Here is a 25,294-nt window from a genome sequence, read left to right as displayed (position 1 = left end):
CCTTCATAATAATGCAGGGAGCATTTCTTAAAAAATTACCGCTCTGCCCCTGGTCTCTAACCTCAGAGTCCTGACTGCCAAAGGACATGGAGGTCCTTGAGGTACAGAACAATATTTAAGGGAAGCCTAGAAACTCAAATGTGCAATTCTACCAGGTATCAAAAATCACAAACTCAGTAAGACAACAGTTTCATACTGTAATCCCCTTCCCATCCAACAAAACTCTCCAAGCAGCCCAGGCTACTAGCCACCTCTCTTTCCCCATGAAAACCACACCTCACCACCTCTCTTCGTACTGCCCTGCAGCTACCTGCTAACTTTCCTCTGATGTTCTGGTTAACATACACACAACCAACAAGCTCAGAGCAAGTGCTCTCTCCTGTGGCTTTTCAGTCTGTCTTGGATTTCAGAACCAACAAAGGCCCCAGAGCTTTTCCAGCTATGCCAGTCAGTCTAACGGACCTTCCACTTCCAACGGACTTTACTCTACTAAACCCTCAGGTTACCACTGAAACAGCATGACCATGAATAGCTTTAAAATAAACTCCCTAGGTTATATCGAAACAGCTGCTTAAACCATTGATGCCACAGGCAGTTACAGTGTCCTATACTGTACAGTCCCCTACACGCATTTTCCATATTTTTTATTCTATGAACACAGTACTGGGAAAGAAATCTAAACTTCTGTTGATAGTTTGCCTCTTCTAATATTTTCTTATGGAAAAAGTAAAATAATTAATAACATTAATAGAACTGTATAAATAATTCACATTAAACTGCATGTACATCTGATCACTAAAGCAACAATAAAGAGTTGTAAGCACACAGAGCCTTCTTCCTTTATTCTGTTCAATATGCTTTAGGCACATCTATTTTAGTTCATATGTTACAATCCAGTAAAACAAGACCCAAAACACCACCAATTTCAGTGAGTGATTGCTTTAACAATTGAAACGTGTCACCTTTTGACTATCTAAAGTGTTATTCAGATATGCCACAGACTACAATAGCTCCGTGTAACCTTCTGAGAATCTCATATTTTCCAAGACACCACAAGTAATGAATCCTTTACTTCAGTCTCTCCACATCTGCCTGTTTTAATTTTAAATATTAGCTAACAGAAATTAATCTCCAAGTACAAATAATGATACTTTTCTTTATGTTCTCCATCTCTTGTATTAATGCACTATAGCTGTAGACCGGCCAAAACCATTCTTAAAGCAATGTGGTTGGTATAAAAGCTTTAATTCTTCCTTGGCAATTCTAGAGAAAATTCAGACCTAACTCAAAGCTCACAGCAGACAACTCCCAACACACAGGAGACAAAACTCCCACCTACTGCATCTACAATAGGATCAGGTACTGGTATTGGGACAAAGCTCAAAGAAAATTAATTTGTGTTGGTAGACAGTTTCTGGACAGCATGGATCTTCTAGTCAGTACGTAAGAAAGGAATATCTCTACCTCCTACATTATCTATCACTCAAGAAAGGACTGAAGGTCAATTTGATCAAGCCACTGTAGATATAGAACAGTATTCACTAATTAAAACCACAGGTTTCATTAATTTCCAGTCAATTCAAAAGCACAAAATGTGAATGCTAACTGACATTACATAATTTGTTAACTAGGTAACGGTCTTGGTTTTTTGTAATACAGCGATACATTTTCATCTTCTGTGAAACTGAAAATTCTTCTCACTTTGAACACTCTTCTTGATCATTTGTCAGTAAAATTTTATTTTCAAGAATTTATGAAATTACACTTTTAATTAGGACTAGATATGTTTCTGGAAATGTTTGAGTTCTGTAAAGTAGTATTTTATATACGATGCAGTGCCCCAAGCTGCTGTAACTGGTATTAGCTTTAGTGTCAGTACAATCTGCAATGGGCACCAAATAGAGAGCACTGTTAAAATGTGATACCACAGCAAAATATAAGCAATCTGTCTACCTATCTGTTGATCCACTAGACATAAGAAGTTTCAGAGGAAACAAAAAGTGTACTATAAATGAAAAAAATCTGCTTTTCCTCAAAACCTAATAAAAATGCACAAAAAACTCCAACAACCTCAAATTGAACTCCCTTCGCTTGGAATAACAGAACTCCACAAATCTCAGTAAAACATAAGCAATGAAAGACCTCCTGCTGAAAAACTAGAAAAATATCTTTAACTGATGAATGGCCAATTCCTCCCACCTCCTTCCGATGTACAGTACCGCTTGTTCCCATTCCTTTTCCATCCCATATGCAAGCTGAGCTTGCACTGGGACAATGGAAGAAGTCCCACAAGTAAGGAACAGGTTTCAGGAGCCACTCCTCAATAATCAAAGAGTTTATTGCTCAGGTGAAGCAAAGGAGCCAAGCTACACAAAGGGCAACATACTTTGCTGGTCTTGGATAAAAATACCAGAGAATGATTTTGTTATTTAAAAGCAAGAATATGTTCTTGGGGGTAGTAGGAATTACATAGCTGTGCAGGACGACAACCAGATTCCTCACAAGTACTTCCATATTTCCTTATCTCTCTCAATACCTCTGATAGGCTCCACGACTTTCCCAAGTAAAAAGAGCTATCCACTGGTTCAGTGTGGTGAAAAACTGTACTAAACTTAAACTTACAAAGCTTGCTGTAATAACATAAATCACTCTGTAACTCATTTGCTACATATCACTACAGTGAAGGCCAACCTTCTGATAAAATCTGATTTATGTTCAAGAAATTGCTATTTCTACATAGCTAGTTATGCAGAACTATGATCCAAAGAAAGGTCATATACTCAAGTGGCAGCATAGAACACTCTTGCCCTGGAGCCTGTGAGAGGCTTGTGGAGTTCTCAAATGAGCTGCAGTCCATGCTCCTTCCTACAAGCCTCAGGTGCAGAAATGCCATGTTCTCCCACACTGGTAAGCCCTCGGCCCATATATTTTCAGTGGCTTCACTATCACTTTTCACACCTGAGCACTTGCATCCACAGTTTTATAATTCTCTAGAATGCATCTTCTGACTGCAATCATCATTCTGCAGACTTTCTAAACCATGTAATTCTACCCTCTGTATGTCAAAACACCCCATTAATTTCTTATTCTCCTGTGTTCGGGACATGCTCCCTTTAACCCCATTTACTCCATTTCCCCCAAAAAAGGGAGTCTATTTGTCCATTTTGTCATGGTGCTGTCCAGTGCAGATGCCCTCTATCCACCAAAATAAAATAGTTATATAACCTTACATGGAATATTTAAAGAAGAGAGTTCCAAATATTTCAACAGACATCTGCCATTTAAAAAACCTATGTACAAATTATGTTTTCAGGTTGTAATCTTCACACTGTTTTCTCCATCCTGATCTGTTCATTACTCTGTCTCCCTAAGCTTAATCTTCAAGGCAGAAGCACACAATCGTCATTAGTCTATGCCAAAGTATGTATGTTGTTAATTTGTAATAATGAAAATGTTCTGAGACCCTCTGCTAAAGGATTCTCAGTTGCCTGTGAGATCTCTCTTTAAGCATACATGTCACCAAGATGCTCCTAGTTTACTTTCAATAAGCATTCATTTGGGAAATATTTTTGTTGCTTAACTTTCTTTCCTAATGCCTTATGAATGGCTTTTATGGTTTGTTTTATTTCTTGTGTTCTCTGAATTTTCACTGCATAAAAAAAGGCAGGATTTCAACCTCACGGCTTAAGGCAGAATTTAGTTTGCCCTGTTCCAACATTCTGACTAAAAGAATAAAAACAAAACAAATCAAAACAACAACAAAACAAACAAACAAAAACAAACAAACAAAAACAAACAAACAAAACCAGCACAACACTACAGCATTACATAGATAGTCTCAATCAGAGAGCTATGGAAAATGCACACATTTCAAACTAAACAATACCTTTAGGTGGGTGAAGCTTGTGACCTGTTTTTTCACACCATCCAACAGGATGAATGTCTGAAGAATCAGCATTCACCCAGAAATCATAACAATCTGGGTATCCATCAAAATGGAGTCGTATTCTGTAGCCACAAACCTAAAAGCAAGAATGTACAACATACAAAACATAAGATTTAAGATATCTGCCCTACACATAACAGCTTCTGTTCAGTATGAAGTATATGAATATATTCTTAGCAGCCTTTTCTGCTCAGGCAAACACTGGATGAATAAACTCACTCGATAAGAAAGAAAGCTTGACAAAAAGCAAAGTATCTGAGTGCCTCCTCTTCTGGTAAAAAGCATTAAACAAGAGCTGAATTGTTCAAAAATTGTTCAAGAGCTATTATTGTTCAAAAAAATTGAAAACTGTTCCAGCCCAACATCAGAATAAAATAGAAATCCTAGAGAAGACCATGGATACAGCTGATATGATCATGGAGAAAGTGCAGATAATGTTAATTTGAAAGTACCCTGGTTAATCAATATGCAAGAAAGCATTGCTAGAATGCCAACAATGATTGTGTTAAACATGGTCTCCAGAACTGTTATGACAGATATGCCCCAGAACTTCATTATTCCTTAAAGTATTAAGTTAATCACCAGGTTAAAGGGAAAATCAGGAGATACAATCCTTCTTTTCTGCACTGAAGTTCTCTATATCTTCCTGAGTGCCAAATGCCAAAACTTTTCTGCAGTCATCAGAGGAATTCTCTTAACATCACAGCCACCCTATTTTATATTTAATTTACACTCTGACATAACTTTCAGTTTGTCACCTTGGAACTTATGACAGGTCACCCTGCCATAAAATATGACCCATCAATAACTGCTAAGCACCAGGTGCATAGGAAATACTCATCTACTGATGTACCATTCGAAAGAAATTAGAAGAGATACACAGAAATGGGATATGGCCATGGGCCATGAAGAGATTCAGAAACAGGAAAGAAAAAACCCATGTTATTAAAATATAAATAATGAAATTAAAGCTGCCTAGAATACCAGTGCATTTGGATACCAGTGTATCATCCAATACAGAGCAGAATACCTACCTATTCCTTTTTCCCTGTTTCAATACATAGAAAAAACAAACAAACAACAAAAGGAACCTTAATGTGCAAAAACTCATGTAAGGTATGTTTAAAAAACATACAAATTGTTACTGAGAAGCTGGATCTCATCTATATTATTAAAAGCAAAGAAACTTCTCATGAAAAAAGAAACAACACTTCATAAGCCAGCAAAAAGGCAAACTGAGTTTGCATTGTATACTAACTTATAGAGGCTGCCAATACAGGCAATTTCTAAGGCAATAAGCCTGAAAAAAATTTAGCACAATTGCAACACAAAAAAGAAAAGTTAGTTATTTGTATCAGTGAATGCACCAACAGCAGTACTATCAAACCTCTATAAAATTTCTAAAAATCAGTTGTCATTATTATTATTATAATAATAATGTAAGTTGTAATAAGTTGTCATTATTATTATAATAATAATAATGTAACACTCTTTTCTCTAGCTGCATATGTTAAAGGTATGCAGATAACCACTGCTGCATGGTACTGGACATAATCATCACATGTTTTTCAGGCAGATTTAGCTTATTAGTTTAAAAGCTGTCTTCTTACATACAATTTCTGCCTGTCTGTTAGAGAAGACAGAGCACTTCCAGCTGCTGCTGTTTCAGCTGAATTTCTTCTGTGATCTTGCATCAAGGCTGCTCTCAGTCCCCTTTCACTGTCTGGGAGCTTACCTCAGCCACTGTGAGAACACAGTAGATTGACTGGTGCTCAGGATCCACACCCTCCAGCTTCATCCCTACTTTGAATCCATTTTTGTTGTATGGGAAAGACTGATACTGGAATGGAAAAGGACAGTTTCAATATTTTTGAAAGTATACCAAAGACAGAATATCTTCATAAGGAAAAGAACAGTGATTATTTATTACTCATGTTTCTGAGGAACTAATAAATCACTTTAAAGTAAGTTTTGCATTTTTAAAAATGCAACCAAGGAAAAGAGAAATTGATGGCTGTTTGAAAAATGCATTGATATTAGAATGACTTAAGGTTTTGGAGTACTTCAGAAAATTACAAGGAATCAGCAAAAAAGTTACATAAGAGAAAAAAAGAAAAGATGATTTGCCCTCAACTTTCCATTAATTGTCAATAAAACATTTTAACAATGTAATTATTTTTTTTTTCAACTTGTACAGTGACACTTCAACACCTTTTTGTTGGACATCTTTCCTACAATAAACAGAACAGTGAAATTCTATTTTGCCTTTTCTATATCTCAGGTCACCAACGATGAATGGCAAAACAGAAATACAAAACATTATTTCTACATATTCTTTAATGTTATTTCTCATTTATAAGCTCATTTTCCAGGAATATTTTTGCATCAGTAGAACATGATTATCCTTACATCACACTACAATGAATCCAGGAAAACACTTTTTTTTTCCAAAAAGAAAGTGAAACAAGGCTAAAAAGAATGGATACTTTCAAGTGGAAGGCATCAGCTTCCCTGTTTCATGATCTCTGTCTTCTATTATAGAAGGAAACTCCAGCTTTAAAGTTAAATTAAAGGGAGGGAAGGGGAAAAGAAGAACATCAGAAAAACAGCTGCCTAAAAACAAAGACAATTTTCCAGGGGTTACCAACTTTACTGCCAGTTTCTATGTCCCAAACAGTTACTGATAAAACAGAGGTGAAGCATCACATGTGCTCCCCCTCCCTTTTGTTTCTGCCTTTGATTAGTGAGATACAGGATATTCGTCTTACCCTAAGGGGCAACTCTTGTTTATTTATACAGAGAGTTAAATATTGAAACCATTTTTGTATGCTTCTGATATCACTGCACACCATGATTTAGTCAAAAATTCTCCTTGAATTTAGACAGAACACTAACAATGCTTTATACAAAAAGAATATATGCATTACCAAGTAAAAAACAAACATATTTATAGTTAAAACAATATACAATCCTCAAAATGTTTAGAAGAGAAAGAAGAAATACATAGGAATAAGGAAGGAAATAAAAATACAGAATATACTTGTGTCAAAATATCAAAAACTCTGCTAGGAAATAAATACAGAAAAACATAAAGAGGGGATTCATTTTACTTAACTTCATATTACACATGCTATCCAGCCATCTACAGTACCTCTGCAGACAATGGAAAGGAAGGGAACTTGAAAGGAAGGGAATCCTCTTTTTGATGGCTTTGGCTGTAACTCATCTGAATAATAAATCCACGAGAAAAGGAAGTAGTGCATGGCACAAGGGCAGGAATATGCAGTCAAGGGGAAAGGAAATGGAGAGCTAGACCAGTTGAAATCATTCTACCACGGCCAGCTAAGACGTGTAACCACAGCTCTAAGACTACCTAAAAATAGGTTAGATCATTCTGTAGAGCTCAGTTTAAGAGATCAGAGTGACTGACTGCAGTACATGGATTTGAAAAGTTATTTCATCTTAACAGTGCCATGTTTAATGTATTTCTTATCAAAGAAATTTTAAAGAAATTACACTATGCATAATTCTGTATATTTCCTCACGATGAAAGTAAAAGAAATGCAGTTTTTAAAATCAATAAACTGGATTTTTCAAGCTTATCTTGTTGCACACTGTTGCAGTTAATGTATCTATATCATATCTTTACAGATAAATTATTGGTGTAAAATTGAAATGTTGGAACTACCGACACACTGAGGACCAGTGGCCAAAAAGGTAACTGAGGTTTTTCAAAAGCAAGTACAAAGAAATGTACAAAGAAAAGATACAATTAAAAAGTCATGGATCTGTTTATTCTTTCATCATTATAATAAGCAATGAAAACTTCAAATTCTACAAACAATACACCAAAAATTATGCAATTATCACACAGGTATTTCTTGAAATATGAGACATGAATTATTCACTATTATTTCCATTGTCAAATTTAAAACTTGTAAGGCAACACAATATTTCTGTTACAACAAAATAACACAACCTTTAGAAGACTAGTAACTTTAATGCCAGTTAAGATTTCAATTTTGTGCATTATTCTCATATCATACATCACCCAAGGTAAAGTCTGTAACAAATGTAGTTATCACACATTCTGATAACAAACATTTAAAGTTACATTGTTAAGGAGAGGTACAAGAAAAAAAAAAACAAAAACAAAAACAAAAGACAAGAGTAAAGGTAAAAGGAGTCAGCAAATAAGCAGATGACAGACTGAGGATTAGAAATGTTTTTGTATGGTGCAGGAACATAGACCAAAAACAGAACACTGTGTCAGTTGGACACTGAAGAAAAACAAAACTCAAGGGTCAATAATTTCCGTTTCCCAGAACAATAACATCTTGTCAGTCACAGCCTAGAAATGAGTCTAAGATTTAAGTAAGAGGGAGTGCCAAGCTCTCTATTATCCTAATCATTCCTGACAAAGTGTACAAAAACAACAACAACAACAAAAAAACTGTTGAAAAGTACTGCTTCTGAACTGGGAAAAATAAATAAATAAATAAATAAACTAGTTCTCATAATCCAAATAGAAATCGAGGATTCAGAATTGTTATTGCCGTTTTTTGATTTGGTTGGTTGGTTTGGTTTGGTTTTAACATTACTGTTTTTCTGGTTTGCTTGGAGTAATATTAGCTGGCCACTTCTGAGTGCTATTAAAAATGCTCTCTCTACTACAGGGTTTAAATACCAAACAAAAAGCTATCCAGGGGATAAAGACCTTAAAAGTAAATATAAATAAGATGCATCAAAAGAGGAACGTACTCTGTGAGGAAAATGAAAGAGAACAGAACGTCATCACATCACTCAAGGCTTTATCACTATGCACAGTGCCCAGAAAGGCTGGTACATGCCTGGGTGCTGCGACAGCAGTATTTCATGGAACTTTAGCCAGGCAGAGCAACACTTTTAAATCTACATTTCAGATAGAGACACTACTTACCAGGATTTTTTTCTTGTCAATTTTTCAACCAGTGTATAGCACAGGGGGATACAATAAATGATGGTCAGGTAACTGTTGTTCTTGCACTTAGATATTTTTGGATTCTGTACATTGCAATCTTAGTTCTTTAATTACTTTTGTATCTCAGTAATGTCTAGAAGAACTAATTAAAGGTCAGCACCACACACACACGTAAGCTGAAAAGCTGATCTCTGCATGAAAGACTCAATAGTTGAAGTATAAGGCAAACAAAAACAAATGGATGCAAGAAACAGACTCCAAGACAGAATTATCAAAAAGTAGTATCGTAACTGTTAGAATTATACATTGAAGAAGTATAGCAGCTGAGACATGTTCACATGTTTTGCCATCTTTTGCAAAAGAAGAGAACAGCATGGAAGCTTTGGTGATTTGCATACAGAGCTCTCATCCAAGCAAGAGAGGAAGCACAAGGGGAAGCACTGAAATGACACATGACAAAGACTACGATAGCAGACAAAGGACAAGCAAGAGATAATGATGTGAGGTCCAATCAGATGACAGGCAAAATTGGAACACGGCAAACTAGTATCAGGTGTAATAACAGAAATGTAACATCAGCAAGAGCTGCAAAAAGACAGTTAATATAATCCAAGCAACAAGCTCTGACGACCTTTGTATCACCTTTCTAAACGTATTTAAAGAGAACGAGACAGCATGGAAAAATGAGGATACATATCAGATTTTTAGCCTCAGAAATTAGAAGCAAAGGCTAAAACTAGCAGATTTTGGAAAAGCATCTGCTTTCTATAGTCTCAGCTGACAGCATTCATCTAAAACCACAGATTTCTTTGAAAAGGCAGAAAAAGATAACTAATTTTACACATATTCTGAATATTATATCTGACGGATGGCATTACCTTAATCACATAGGTCTACCACTACAGAAGTGCAAAATCTTCAACTTTCTTAAAGTTGATTTCCCTAGAAATGTCATGGTGGTTGATTAATTTCAACTCCAGAAGGTCATACCTCTTTAAAAAGCTTAGTAGGTACTGCAACAGCCTTTTCTTCCTCGAGATAGGATGCCCAACACCACGCTTGCTTTCCTTTAGAGTGTACAGCTGCGAAGGATAGAACAGCAAGAGAATTCTCTAAACTAATTTCTCAAGAAAACAAAAGTGCATAATATACCTATCTCAAATCTACGTTTTATTAAATGCATTCATGGTGTTTCTCTGGATTAATTTCAGGAAGAGTGGCTCTGTAGGTTCAATGGCACTAGGAACATGAAGATTTGTACAGAATCATTTCCATCATTTCAAATCTTGACTAGTACCAAGAAAAAGCTGTTTTACATGATGAGAACAGCTTGTGTAATCTTGCCCTCTGTACCTTTTTGTTATTCCTCCTAAGAAAGCATTAAGATGTACAATTTGCAAACAATTTGCAAAAATCTTAAATGAAGACCAGTGCAAATCACATAAAGTAGGTCTGTATTTTTAAAAAACTCATCAGAAAAAAAAAAAAAAAAAAAGTCCAATTCAGGAAAGTATTTTCAATTGGATAGCAGTCATGACATGTTTTTCTTAATCTTAGTTGAAATATGTTATTCTGTGACAGTATTCATCACTTTGTACTTTGATGGTTTTGGGTAGAAAGGCAGTGATTTAACAATAATTTTTCTAAACCTTCAAAACTGTCACCACAGCTTCCTCCCTCCCCCCCCTCCCCGCCCCCCCCTATCCTTTCCTTAGCATAAGATGGAAAGCTCCAGTTTCAGGTTTGTTCATATAGTATGAACACTTGCATATACTCACATATGTAATATTGGCTATAGTTCATCTTAAGGAAACAGTAGTGAGTAGCAGTTTTTAGGCCTTGAAAATAAGGCACTAACTGCACTAGCAAAAGCCAGGAACTTCAAAAACAGATGGTTTGTGAGGCTGGCCATGCATGTATCTATTTTCATACACTTCCACTCTTTTCTACTGATCTTTGCCTAAATGCCTCCTTCTGTACATGTAGCTTAGCATTTCAGACTATAAACTCATGCCATCAGGAGGATTCCTCACAGTCCACAGTATGATTCCAGCCTGATCCTTCATGCAGGCTACTCACAATACAAATAAGCCTCTTAAGTAGCTGTCTGGCTAAGTGTTTTTATAATTAAAATGTTCACCATAGCAATAGTGATGCCAAACTCTCCTGAAGAAAGCCAGTAATTTAACCAAAAGACAACACATTTCAGAACCACAGCAATTGCTCAGCACTACTAAAGCACACTCATTTTGTTTGTGATTTACCCAGCTGATTTGCTGATTCAAGAAATGTGTTACTTGCCACAATAATACACTGTTATGTGTTTGGTTCTGAATATACAGTGTTCCATTACACCACAGCTCATGTGCTGAGCTGACACTCTGCCTAATAAACAAAAGAAATCCATACAAATCATTCTGTCACTGGACAGCAGTGATTTCAAGATTTTCAAGCTTTGCGCTTGTATCTCTCATACTTCATACAGCTTTGGAAACAACTGTAGTAATGATATTTATATTTCAGGAGTAATTTTATCTCAGGAGGGGGATCTTCTGTGACTTTTACATGTTGCATCTTCAATCACTGTATCATCTATCTAGAGCTCAGCAGAGCTACTTGGAGCTCCGTGCTGAAGGCAACTTCTGGTAATGGCTCCCAGTTTATCAAAAGAAATACCCTGGAGGGCAAGATGTTCTGGTTGGTGTGTCAGTGAGGTATAAGAGTTGATGATTCTCTGAATCTTCCTGAAAGTATCCATCACGTGAACAGCTTGAAAAAAAACAGCACTCATTTAAAATATGTTTTATTATGCTGCTTCATGCAGCATATTTCCCTTTGGACTGATTATAGCAATTATTTCTAAACAGTTCCATAAATGTGTCTATTTCCAGCCATACCATAGATACAAAATTGATCCCCAAGGAAACAAAAGTAAACTTTCACTTCTGCTTAATACATGTCTTTCAACATCTGGGAAATCAATGGGCCTGATTCCCTTTAATACCAGAATTCTTTAAAGGGATGAAAGAAAAAAGCCTCAAATGTGCATCAGTTACACTTACACTTACTTCCTGCTTCTCCACACTGCCAGGCGTATAAAAACTGGCTCTTCGTAAAAGGCAATCAATCTCCAAGTGATGTTTTTTCCCCCTGAAGTTTCCATTTGGTTCCCTCAGTTCTTCAATCCTTAAAACTTAATTACTATAAATAACACTGGGTCTGTATTTTTACAGACTGACAAAAAACGTATTCAAGAACCAATAAAAATTCAGTGATACAATGCCGGCAATTCACAGTATGAGATGGATATCACATAAATAAGTGATACGTGAGATTTTGTTTCATAATCTAACTTACTTTGTTTCAAAACTGTTATTTCCCCTTTTCTTTTTCTCCTGGCTCTCTGTGAGACTCTCAAGATCCTTCCTTCAGGCTTGTCCTCCTATATTAAAAGAGTACAATAGTCATATTAGTTCAGAAGTCTAATGGCAAAAATGGAGACAAACAAGGTTTAACTCTGACTTTATTGAAAAGGCTCTCCACTATCTCAAACAAACCTGTAGATATCTAAATACAAAGCAAGCAACCAGTGACAAACTTTAGCAAGCACAGTGGAAATGACAGACAGAAGGACTCCAGCACCTGGCATTTAGCCAATGAGTCCTGTCTAAGGCTGAGAATGATCACCAACCCTTTAGCAGGGCTGCCTGAGCTGGAGATAAATACCAATATCTTTGATATGTTTTCACTTCCAAAACAACTTAAAGGAAAACCTCTCACAACTTTAATCTTTTTGTTGTTGTTGTTTTCCTTTCAAATGCATAATTGGTTGACTAAACATAAAATGGCACTGATCCTTTTTTTTTTTTTTTTTTTTCCTTAGTAATAGTTGTCTTGGCACCTGAACAGATGAACAGAGTAACTATTCATTTGGAAGGGCAGACTAACAATGGTAAAGAAGCTATCCCCTAACTTTTCCCTAAGACACTGTCAGACACAGAGACTCGAATTGCCTTCTGACACCTCTGGTGTTTCCTGCTTTTTCACAATTTTACAAATGCAGTGTCCTCCCCTTCTCCCTCCAAACCGTGCTCCTCCCAGTAACACCATAGCTATTGAGAGGAAAACAAACATTATGGGAAAGTACTGCGACAGGTTTATTTGTTGGTCTCAAATGGAGACTAATTCCAAAAGGAAAAAAACAAATAGTGCCCCAAAGTTCATTACACTGTATCATAAAACAAAACCAAATCCCAATCCATTTTTGTTTTTTTAATTTTTCACTTTCACTCCTTCAGGAAATACTCCACAGACGCCTGGCACAATGAGAGATTTTGCATGTGTGTCCGCCAACAGCACAAGACAACACACATGTAAACTGGGAGCCACGTTGAGGTTTATAGTGGGCAAAAACACCTAGAGTATTCTGTAAAAAAAACAAAGCTGTTAACTCTGTGCATGCTTCTTCTGGATCTCTCTCTCTATATATACATACGTATATGTATATACATTTAATTGTGCAGGGCTCCAGCAAAGATATCTCAAGTACAGATGAAATGTTTCTCCTAAATTCCATCAAATAGTTTTAAGTAGTAACTGTCACCACAAACCAGAATCCACCAAAAGTCTATTACAGAACAAGCAGGGCAATGACAGCAAGAGCCACACGGGTTTGCTCATGGTGAGAAAGCCTTGAAAGTTAGATTACTCATCTTGGTAAACACATTCAACACTGGACCTGGATACTTTGTTTGCTTCATGTGTTTTTTATATCTTTATAATTAACCACACAGAATGTGGTAATCACTGCTAACTGTGTGTTGGAAGAAATCAGACAATTTGCATACAGTCCCTCCTGAATCAAAAAATAAAAAGTCCTGTTAGCTGAAAGGATGAACATCAATGCTCATCTTTGGCTATGATTTTCTAAGGCAAATTACATTACAAAAATCAAAAGTACACTCCACTTAACCGTAACAGAGTTTTCTTTACAAATAAATTATTTGTCTATAATCATTTACTCATGTGCAGAGTGACAAAGTAACAGATGTTGGGAAACATTTAGTCCTGTTTTTCTATACTAAAGTCATAGCAAGTCTTAGCATCATTTTTCCTTTAACTTCTTTTTATTCTGTTCTAAAAAAAGAAAGGAAGAGCAAAAAGACAAATGCTATCAGTTCATTGTCAACAATTGGAATTCACTAATGAGGCATAATTAAATTGGAAGGGGAACCAACTACTTATTGTGATTTTAACAGAGCCATACAGTCACTTCTCTTTCTAGAGTGATGAAGTTACTGACACTGCAATATAAGGCAAAAATCCCACTAAAATGTTTGCAGAAATGAGTTTATGATGCATACTAACAGTTTCACTGGGATTCTCTTTCTTCTCCCCATTATCCCTGGACTCTTCTTTGAGAGGTAATTTTGCTTTTCTTTTCCGAATGCCTTTGGAATCATCTTCCCCATTGCATTCCACATTGGGCTTTTCCTCCTTTGTTTCTCTATTACAAGAGCAACACAATAACACAAAGCCAGTATTATTTTACTTCTCATACTCATGACACAAGTAAAATGTGAGTAAATCTAACAGTCAAGTGTTTCTAGATCCTGGGGTATTATGCATAATACATTCTTAGAAAAACTACTGAAAATTACATCTGTCAAAAAGTAAGCTGAAAGACCACAATAGCAACTGCAAAAGGAAAGCTGTCAGCCTACACCAAACAGGTTCTGCATGTTTTAAGCAGTTTGTCTTTTCTCATGTACCATCAAATCTCACAGATTAGCAAACTGAAATGTTTAGGACTACAAGGCAGTTCATGGAAAGAGAAGAAAAGGTGATTATTAAGACTGACAAATCCAACTGGAGAAAGCTGGTATGTGACTGTACAAATTACAAAACAAGCAATCAGAACTGAAAATATTGAAGCAATTACCTAAAAATAAGGAAAATGCACGAAATCATAGATGTTAACAATTGCCATAAAGTAGAATACAACACAGAATGGACCTACTAACACAGGTCTTCCTTTATGATGAGATGAACTGCACCAGCTGAAAGAAAAGGAACTGAGAAACCACACTATGTTCATGTTTTCACTCACTGTCATCTATAATACAACACTTGAATTTAATTACAATTAACTTACCACACCAACCATCTCATTACTGATTATCTTAATTCCAATGATTATGAAACAGGGTAGGAGTCTGACAGTGATTCACACATCCCATAGACTGTATCACTGTTTGCATCTGACAGCAGAACACAGAATTCTCTGAACAAAAAAGATTGCCTTCAACATCAGTGTTAGACAAAAAGCAAGTTTCATAATGCACTGAGTCCAAAACCAGTGAAAGAACATTACAAACCGCGGGAAATTGACCAAAATATGGCTGCTTAATATATCTATTTGGCCCACCAGTAATGTTTCATCCCACCATTTTTATCTCATACTGCATTTATGCCAAATTCTTTGTATCTATGCTTTATAATAGCACCTACTTGTTTTTCACTTGCTGGGCACATTTCTGGCTGCAAAATTTCCCTTCAGGAACAAATTCTTCTATGGTACCATAGCGATAACAGTTTTCACAGAAAACAAGTCCATCCATTTTTGCAGTTTCCTTCAACTTTGTGGGGATCCCTGTCTTTTCTGAAAAGGCTGCACAATGAAAAAAGTAACTTCACTTAGGTAGAGGTGATACATTTTCAACCATACTTTCAGCTCTTGCCAAACAAATAGGATACCAAAGTCATGCTGCTCTTGTTAAAATGAAGAAATGAGAATTAGTGTCTGTATGGGGTCACATCCATACTATTAAAACTATTAAAACTAAACTAAAACTATTAAAACTATTAATTTCATGCTTCTATTATCACTGGCACATTGACACTGCTGGTGTTGCTACTCATGGAAGGAGTGAATTTTGTGATACACACACACACGCTGCTGACTATCCAGTCATCACTGAATGGAGTTCATGGAGTTCATCACCTCATGTCCTGCTGACATGCCTAATTTCTGACCTGAAGGGTCACCTGAGGAGTTATCTTCTAATAGGTCATTAATAACTTATTCCTGGAAGTAAATTAGTCACTAAATGTTACAGTCTTTTACTACAGAAGCTATTGCTCAACTCTTCTGGGTTGAACAGAAGTTAAAAAAGTAAAGTAAAAACAAACAAGCAAATAAACAAACAAAAATCTAATTTATAATGAATAGATTTTCAAATATTGAGTTACTCATGATTCTAAGCTATGATTTTCACACAAGAGGTATGCAGCCTAGGAGAGGATGCTGTTTCTTTTACTCACAGGCAAGCATGCAGCATTCTAAACTTCTCCAGTTCCTAAAGCAGGCTGTTGACTTTGCACCCGCAAAAGGCACATTTCAAGTCACCATTTCTTTTGCTTGAGCACCGAACTGTTTTTAAAGATGGATTCAAATGAACTCTTGTGTGCAGACTATCTCCACCAGAGTAATACATTATTTATGGGATAATGACACTCCAGTGTCATTAGAGGTTCAAAACAACCATTTCCTCTCATAATTGAAAATATTAGCAATATTACATCTTTGGGGAGCAATAAATTAATCAAGGACTATGCAAGATATTTGTGATGATTACTTAATATGTTTACATGCCCTTAAACACACTTTAATTCAGTAGTGAGATTTATTTTTTTTAGGTTTACCAGACTGTAGGGGATGAAATTGCATGCTTTGTTATAGGTAACTGTTATCTCTCAGCCTAAAGATACAATCTGCTGTGCTACTATATTATCGCATTGCTGTCACTCTCATCACAGATTTGAATCTTGAATATTTGAGAAATTATCGCTGACTTGGAAACCTATCGAACAAAATGTGGTCTGAAGCTTTAGACTTCATGGCTGAGGTCCAAAGTACTTTCCCACTGGTATAAGTGTTTCAATTATTTGCAAAAGTGGAGCTGTAAGTAATCACAAAACAGCTGTGATATTCCCTTTCATGATATTCCATCACTGCCTCAAAATTTTCGGAATTCTGACCATGTAAACTAACTTTATTTGCACAATAAAGGTATTTACTTACATCAGTACTTTAAATCAAGGAAACATAGTATCTCATTTAGCACCTTATTTTGTAGACAGATACTACGTACATTGAGACTGGTGGTAGGAGTTGAGTAGCAACCAATATTACATGAAGGCAGTTTACAGACCTCAGTCACAAACAAACTGTAGGAGGTTAGTAAAATCTGTGGGCAAGCTGGAAAACCAGCTTAATAAAAATAATATCTAAAAAATTATGAATAATTTAGAGTAAGATGTTGACTTCTTTTCAAATTAAATAAAATGTAATAGAAAAATACCAGTTCTAAACTCAGAAAAAATTAGTTAGAAAAAAAATATGGCTGTAGTTCAACTTCAGATGTTTAACAGTGGAATTATTTCCTTTTAATTTAAAATACATTTATTTTCATAAGTATTAACACCCCAAGAAACAGGTAAGATCATCAGAGATACTCTGTGCATTAAGTGAATAAGTTTATTTTATTTTGGGGGGCAAAATAAAACAGTTTTTGAAAAACTGTTATATTAAACAAAATACAATCACAGAAAGTTGCAGTGACCTCTTAGCTGACCTTCTTGAGCAGTTGGAACCATCCATGTTGTGGTAGCAGTGGCCTTTTTAACATTTTCCATCTCAGTTTCATCCGTAATCACCTCCAGGGCTCCAAATTCATTCACTCTAAACTGGTAAAACAAAACAAATGGCATAAAGTACAGCAAAAATTTACTAATGCTTTCTTGCAGCATCTTCTTCTATTCACCTAGAGTTTTTACACAGTATCCTCACCATATTCTGTGTTCCAATTTCTAAGTGTTTTTGCTTATCCCCAAGTAATCATAAACAAGCATTATTTCTGTAAAGCAAAACACAAACTCATTTTGTTATTTAAAATTTTAATTTAATGTAAATATCAATACAGATGCATGTACACGTATCTATATCAATTATTTTGATATGTAGCTGAAACAAAAGAATCAAAAAATCAGTAATAGAAATTCATGGGAAAATCACCAAGCCATATGTACTTCATTGCCAGCAAAATAATGTGCTCTGGTCACTGAGTATTTTCATCAAAGAAAAGGGAACTGAATATCAAATACAAATGCTTCACTGAACACAGAAATTTCAGCATCCTGCAAAACACCATACTTCTCTGCTGTAAAGTGCCCGTAAACAAACATCTCAAGGCAGTTTATGAACTGTTTAATTACACGCTGAATGTGATATTACTGTCAGCCAGAAGCAAGGCTCAACAATATCCCACATGCTGGGCTTACACAGGACCACTGTGAGTTATACCATCCTGCCGCCAGCAGAAAAGCTTCTTCCAAATGCTGTAATAATTACAGTGCTACCAGACGAAAATAAACCTCCAGCTTCCTAGACACTACTTGGTTTGCAGGCCCAGCTGGTTGTATAGGTTGAACTAAAGGCAGTATTTTGTCTATGACAGTCTACTTAAAATAGCAATGGGGTGTAACTCTTAGAGCTTTACCACAGGTCTCCATTAGTGAGATGCTGTGACCAAAAGAGATCAACAGGAAAAATTAGGTCCAAGAGAGACTTTCAAAGCTCCCCTGCACCCACCTGCTGGAATACTTCTTCAGGGCAGTAGCATAAAGCATATTTGTTTCTCTAATTAGACAATTTAACATTGAGAAAATGAGAAGGGGAACAATTGCCTGGCATTATATCCACCTCCTCCATGCCTCAGGAGGGTCCAGGATGAACCATGTCCACTTGAGCTATCACACTACCCTGCTGTGGTCTGATACTGAAAGAAAGCCATTCTGACTAGAAGCAAGGGTGAGATTCATGACTTAAATACCCTGGCAGCATTTTCACTAACATAGGCTCTCCAGTCTCAGCATTTGCAAAGAGTCCTACAAAAACTACCAGCTAAGAAATAATTAGCCGAGCAGAGGAAAAGGAAGAAGAGGAGGACCACACACACGACTTCTGGAGCCAAGTTATTTACTTATAATCAGCTACTTTCACAACAGAAATGCAATTGTGGACAAGCTGTCAATAAATCCTTCTAGACTGAATGACTATGAGTTCAGCTTTGAAAGGCCACCAAATGCAGTAAGTAACACCACACACCCATACTCAAGTTTGTAGACAGACATTTATGCTACTCCAACGAAAGAGAAGAAATGGAGTTACCGTTTGGAAGAGGATCCCTGTGTCTCACAGCTGACTTCAGTACCCCATCTTGTTCCTACTTTTGCTAAGCTACTTTTAGCTATTTCTACTTTGTCTGCTGCCTCAGAAATAGGTGAATGCTACGGCAAAACCTGGAATGTTTCTACAGGCTGCAGTACTGCTACACTAGCCACCTCAGCAGGCAGGCATGGATACAGACACAAACGCCATGCTGCACCACAGCAACCAATAGGCTGCACCCAGGTTACTGACCAACTGCTGCAAACCCCTGTGCCTTTACACAACGTCAGCTACAACACATGCACACCACAGGTATTTTTGAAGAGTCCAGTTAATACCTGGAGCATTTCTGCATGGTCTGATCAGCATTAAGCCCTGACAGCACACGCACATTGCTTTTCCACTAGGGCTTTCTGCAGTACACCAATGCATAACTCTTGTCATTCTGCCATCACATGGCCTTTCAGGACTTCAGTGGGCTGACTGACACATTTGAAATGCCTAAAATCAGGCAACTTGAGAGAAGGCTCCTGGCTACCCTATGACTTGTTCAAAGCAGAGATAGCCTAACAGCTGGGCCGTTACACCAAGCTGGGCTTAGCGAGGGAGTGTGGCTAGTACTGTCTTCTGTCTCAGTGGGCAGGACAGCACAACACCGCCTGTAGGCCAGCGGCCCAGTCTGGTTCCTGCAAAACTTCTTTGTGCACTTTGTGCACAGCCTTGTGCAAAAAATTGGGTGTCAGGGACCTCTCGCTCAACCCCTGTAAGTGTTCAGACACTAACTTGTTGCAGACAATGACTGCTTTTGCTTGCTGTTTCCCAAACTACAACTTCAACACGAGTTTTCAATAGCTGACCAGAAAAGTGCCTTGGATCTGGGGAGTCGTGCTCTGATTTTGATTTTAGTTGGGGAAGAGCAGCAATGGAAAACTTGTGATGAAGCTTAACTGCTTAAAATCAGGGCAAATATATGTACAGAGCAATACGCTGCATGAAGCCCTTACAGCATAAGAGCTGCCAGAACAATGTGCCAACTAACATCTACTATTGGAAGCATGACAGAAAAAAAAAAAAAAAAAAAAAAAAAAAAAAAAAAAAAGCTCTCTTAGAACATTTCCTGTATTTTGTTGATCCAAGTTCCAAGATAAAATATAACATGGTATAACATGGGCATTCCTTCCTATATAATCTTCACTTCATGTATTTCTTCAGGTGCCTTGACAGTCTGCAGGCCCAAGCTGGTGATACAGAGAAGGAAATGGTGGCATTGAGCAAATCTCTGTGGAACAACCAAAAGCTTTGTGAGAAGTAAAAATGTTTTTCTTAGCCACAAAACTCCTTAAGTAAATATATAAATTCGCATTAGGTGACAGGAATTTCCTGAAACCTCTCTTCTTTAAAGCACAGTAAAATGGATGGAAACAGTCAGGCCATTATCAGGTACTTTTAAAATAATCTCACAAAGAAGCCTAATTTTTGTCACTTCACTGTTTAAAAGAAAATAAATTATAAAGGTTGTTGGGTGTGAATTTAATCCTGTTAAATCCAGTCTTTTGTTAAATATGTTTGCAAATGTTAAGTAACCTTTTAAGACAATCCTCTATCCCATCCAATGGAAAGAAAGGTCTTAAGAAGACAAGAAGAAATCTCAACAGGTTTCATGTAAAAATAAAACACAAGTAAAATAAAAACAGTAAAATAAACAGAAATAAAAGTAACAATTGATAGGAAATTTCACTTTCCTCCTACAGGTGAGCTGCAAGGGCAAGAATACACATTTTAAAGTTATTGCAATTCTTTTCATTTAACACAAATGTGTCATAAGCTGGGTTGGCAGAATGAGTCCAATTGTTAGCGGTTAAGTATGCAACACAGAACTTACTTAACTACCATGTTCTGTGGTTTCCACTGCTAAAGGATCAAAAAGAAATTAAACAGCAACTTCTAAACATACATACTTCCACTGAGATACATTTTCACATCCTCGGGAAATGATGCCCTGATACACCAGCACTTCAGCTTATGTGTGTCAATTTAACACAGGAACATTTTAATATTCATACAGCAAATAAAGAACACATTGAGAGAAATCAAGGTTTAAATAAATATTGTTCAAGCACTAAAAATAGTTTCCAAAACATTTCTGACTGTCCACACATTAACTTCTTCTACAGGGTTCAAAAATTACTATCTATAAATATTTTTTTAATTAAAATTTCATTAAAATTTACACAGGACTGGAACAGGTATCATAAGTCACTGAGATGAAACCTTTGTTTTCTGCAGGCAATTGTAGCAGCCAAAGTATTTCATAAACAGTTCAGCTGCAAAGGCAGAATTGCCCAATTTTTTGTAAACTCTACTGAAAGTCTTCAATGTTCTTTCATGCAACATTTCTTTAATGTTCTTTCTCAAAACAACAACAAAAAAGAACAGCTTTCCAAAAGCTCTTTCTCAAAAAACCTTCTTCTAACTTTCCATTTACTTTATTCACAGTCAGTGTATGCCTACTTATTCTTAACACAACATTACTCCATGGATTAAACACCCCTTCCTTCTCCACAGTGCTTAGTCTCTGGATATACATCTGAAGTTAGGAATTATGCACCCCCAAGCTTCATTTTGCCAGGCTAAACACAAGCTGCTTCTGTTCCTCATGTGAAAGTGGTACTCCAGCCTTTCGATTAGCCTTGCCTACCATGTGCTGCACTCAGCTGAGAAATTCACTTTTTCTCAGTGAAAGGGGTCCAGAACCTGATAATGCATAATTCTACAGATGGATTTCCTCTGTCCCTTTCCAGTGACTTTAGGACCTTTTTATTTCTAATAGAAGTAATCTGTGTTATCATGCAGGCTAGGAGGCATTCTGTAGATTTATTTAGGGGAATTATATGTTGAAAGGGCCTTTAGTTATCTTGTTCCAGATTTCATAAAAATATTCAGTATTTGTCATTCAATGTGAGATGAAAATAACTTTGCACACAATTACAACAGTCCACCATATTGCAGATTAGTTCTTAGAAACTCAAACCTATTGGGAAAAAATATATACAACCCATTCTAAATTAATTCCCTGCTACTGTATGTGTCTACTTCAGAGCAACAAAGATCAGATTAACTCAACATACTGTTACTTCTGCCCTTTTAGGAATATGTGAGATCTCATCAGTACACAGAGATATCAAACCAGAATAAAGACTACTATTGTTTTCTATGAGGTAAAAATATTATCTGGGAGGGGAGGCAGAAATAAATAAAAAAAAAAATAAAAAATAGAAAGAAATAATTAAAAAAGGCAAATCAAATGCAGAAGACAAAAAAGGAAAAAATGAATTTTAATACACTCTAAAATAAATTACAAAACATGGCCAACACTACCATCTACTGGGCGAGATTAGGACAAAGAATTCATTGCAATAAATACAATTGTTACTGCACTCTGAGAGTAACTTCAAGAATAAAACTTATATTGACCACAAAGCAGTGTGATTGTGGACTAGCTCAGATGCAACCTGAAAATTTTGTGTTCTCCAAAACAAATAGATTGGGTAAATGTTCATCATGTCTATGAAATAACTAGACTTAAGTAATGGAATTATACAACACTCTGTAAAGAGGACCCTGGGACACCAGGAATACAAAAAACTATACTCTGATCTCTACCTAGCAAACATTCCTGATTTCAATCTTGAACATCCCCAGTGATTTCAGTGAGACTGCTCATACAAATTAAGGCCTTTCTGGCATTCTACAGCTCTTCCTCTCTTCAGAGCAAAGGAATCGCCTATAGACATTGTATGTCCAACCATTTGCTATTACATGCCAAACTTTTTTAAAATATTATTTAATCTGAATAAGTTAGTAAATGTCAGATTCAACTTGTTTTTTCAACTTGTCTATTCAACCTGTCTATTCAACCATACCCCTTTTGCTGTGTGTATGTCTGTGATAAAGTCTTCACATGAATGATTGCATACTATTTTTTCCACAGAACCCCTGCCTCAGGCACAGGCTGGATAGTATTCAGAAAATGAGGCAGCTGTCGGGTATTTTTATACTCTCTCTTCAACTAGTGATGTCAGTCTTATTTACTCTCCATTGTTTGGAAGCAGAATGACTGCTTATTTTCTTCAAACAAACAACAAACCTGATATAACAAGGAGTATGTATTTAAAAAGCTTGAGGCACTCTATCAATTACTGTTACAATGCATTGCAAAACGACTCCTAAAACAGTATGTCTGTTCTCAGCCACTCACAAAAAGAACAGGAATACCTCTTCCTAGCTCTTCATCAGTCTGAGAACCCTGCTCCCGGCTTGTTTCAAAGTCCTTGTCAAGCACCTGACTTCTGGAGTTTGTCTGGTCACAAAATTTTGATTCTTTCACATATATAGAAGGTTAGGGAAATGAGTCCCAGCACCTGGCTATTCCCCTCTTTTAGAGAAGAGGACAGATCCAGCCTGCATGCTCCAACATGGCAAAAGACGAACAAGCTAAGTAAGATCCTGGGCTATTTAGAGCTCCCTAAATCGTCATCAGCATAGATTAAATTCCACACTACGATCAACAGGCAGTGATTTTGATCCATGACCCCCAGACTGGAATCACTCATTTCTGTCATGATGCTCTCAGCAAGGAAGTCAGGTACTTCAAGCAATCCTCAATTGATTTTAAGATGCTTCAGTACCACTGCAATAAGCAGATCCTGCAGTAATAAAGAAGAGCTAACAATTTGTATCCTAAAGCAACCTTTCTCTCCTATCCTGGCAGGCACAAACAGGAAACAGTTGAAAGGATTACTATCAAATTACAACTTTCGCCCCCCAAATAATAAAAGGGACATTTTCTTTATCACTCTCAGCTGAAAACCTAGGTACCATCAGCAATTATGCACTTTTAGAAAGAGAGACTGACATACATATACCTCTAGTGAGAGACTGACATTTCCCCAAACCTCAGTCTTGTCTGGAGGAAACTTAGCTATTAGCTACTCTAGTCTTAGCCATTTTCAGTCTCTTCAAACTTTTCCCTCCAGATTGCTCAAGAATTATCTTAGCACCAGAAGGCTTCTCTGTGATGTCTCCCCACTGCAAACTCAGTCTGTCTTATCTCCACTTGACTAGGAAATTGCAACCAAAGAGGTTTTCTTAAGGTAACACATAAATCCATGCCAGAGCCAGAAGTCAAGGCTCTGTTGGATATGTCAGGACATATTTATGCTCCTGACTGCCAAGATGCTTATTGATCCAGAGCTTGACCTATAGAGCACCCCTGGCTCCAAATTATTGCAGCCAGAACATTTCTAAATACCAGATGTTAATATCTCCCAGGGAAACCAAACAAATGACAAATACAAAACAAATGGCTACCTGCCAAATTTTTGGTTTCAGTGAGTCGTTCAGCACCACATAGGAAGGCTGTGATATGAGCAAATGCAGCACCAGGCCTTCCCGTGTGGTGTTGACCTGCACCAATCACAAAACTATTCCTTTTTCTTCCTGATATCCTCTGCCTGAATATTTACAAGTCTAAGAGTATATACAGCAAACAATGCAGTAGAAAATCACTATTTAGTAAATAACCATGTTTCATTCCCATTTCTTCAGTGTAGTAGAATTTGTGGTAAAATAGCATGTGATCCAATAAGTAAAGACTACGATCATGACCACTCATGGGGAAGCCCAATTAAAGATCCAAAGGCAAACTTAATTCTGGCATTTCTTGACTTTGGAGTTTTAGTAGTTTTAATAGTGGAATTTCCTGGCTGGTCTTTCTTTTTTACAAGGTCGAAGGTAACATGACATTTTATCACAATGCACAGAGTTAACCAAAAATCCATGGCAATGAAGCACAGAACAGGCTGAGCTTAATTCTAATTACATTAGAATGCAAGAGAAGAAAGGCATTTCCAGGTGGTGAAAGACCACTAGGTACATCTGCTGGGGCTCACATGTGATCTGAGAAAAGTCTATCCTGCCTTGCTTTCTCCTCCCTATACTACTCCTTCCCAGCTTCCCTGAAAAGAATCCAGCACCTCTCTTAATTATGCCTTCCTGGTAGGACAGTGATTTAGCTGCTGCCCATTAGTTGATGTTTCTTGCAGAAACCCTCAGCCCGATGGAGAACTGACTCTTTGAATTTGAAGTGTAGCCCATG

General features: G+C 36.7%; 1 protein-coding gene across 5 annotated transcripts in view; it reads right to left on the bottom strand.

Moving 5' to 3' along the window:
* L3MBTL3 (L3MBTL histone methyl-lysine binding protein 3) overlaps positions 1 to 25,294 on the bottom strand; it is an 86,239-nt gene that overhangs the window by 44,999 nt on the left and 15,946 nt on the right. For 4 of the 5 annotated variants that reach the window (XM_032185556.1, XM_032185560.1, XM_032185555.1 and 1 more), the window contains exons 3-9: positions 17,531 to 17,654; positions 15,417 to 15,576; positions 14,274 to 14,412; positions 12,264 to 12,348; positions 9,897 to 9,988; positions 5,682 to 5,786; positions 3,887 to 4,022 (exon numbers count right to left, since the gene is read on the bottom strand). In XM_032185556.1, the coding sequence (XP_032041447.1) occupies positions 3,887 to 4,022; positions 5,682 to 5,786; positions 9,897 to 9,988; positions 12,264 to 12,348; positions 14,274 to 14,412; positions 15,417 to 15,576; positions 17,531 to 17,654 (841 nt within the window). The remainder of the gene's footprint in view (positions 1 to 3,886; positions 4,023 to 5,681; positions 5,787 to 9,896; positions 9,989 to 12,263; positions 12,349 to 14,273; positions 14,413 to 15,416; positions 15,577 to 17,530; positions 17,655 to 25,294) is intronic. The other variant, XM_032185558.1, reaches the window with a different exon arrangement.

The sequence above is a fragment of the Aythya fuligula genome, chromosome 3 (genome assembly GCF_009819795.1).
Source record: "Aythya fuligula isolate bAytFul2 chromosome 3, bAytFul2.pri, whole genome shotgun sequence".
NCBI classification, from domain to species: Eukaryota; Metazoa; Chordata; class Aves; order Anseriformes; family Anatidae; genus Aythya; species Aythya fuligula.
This window is presented reverse-complemented; position numbering and strand designations above follow the sequence as displayed.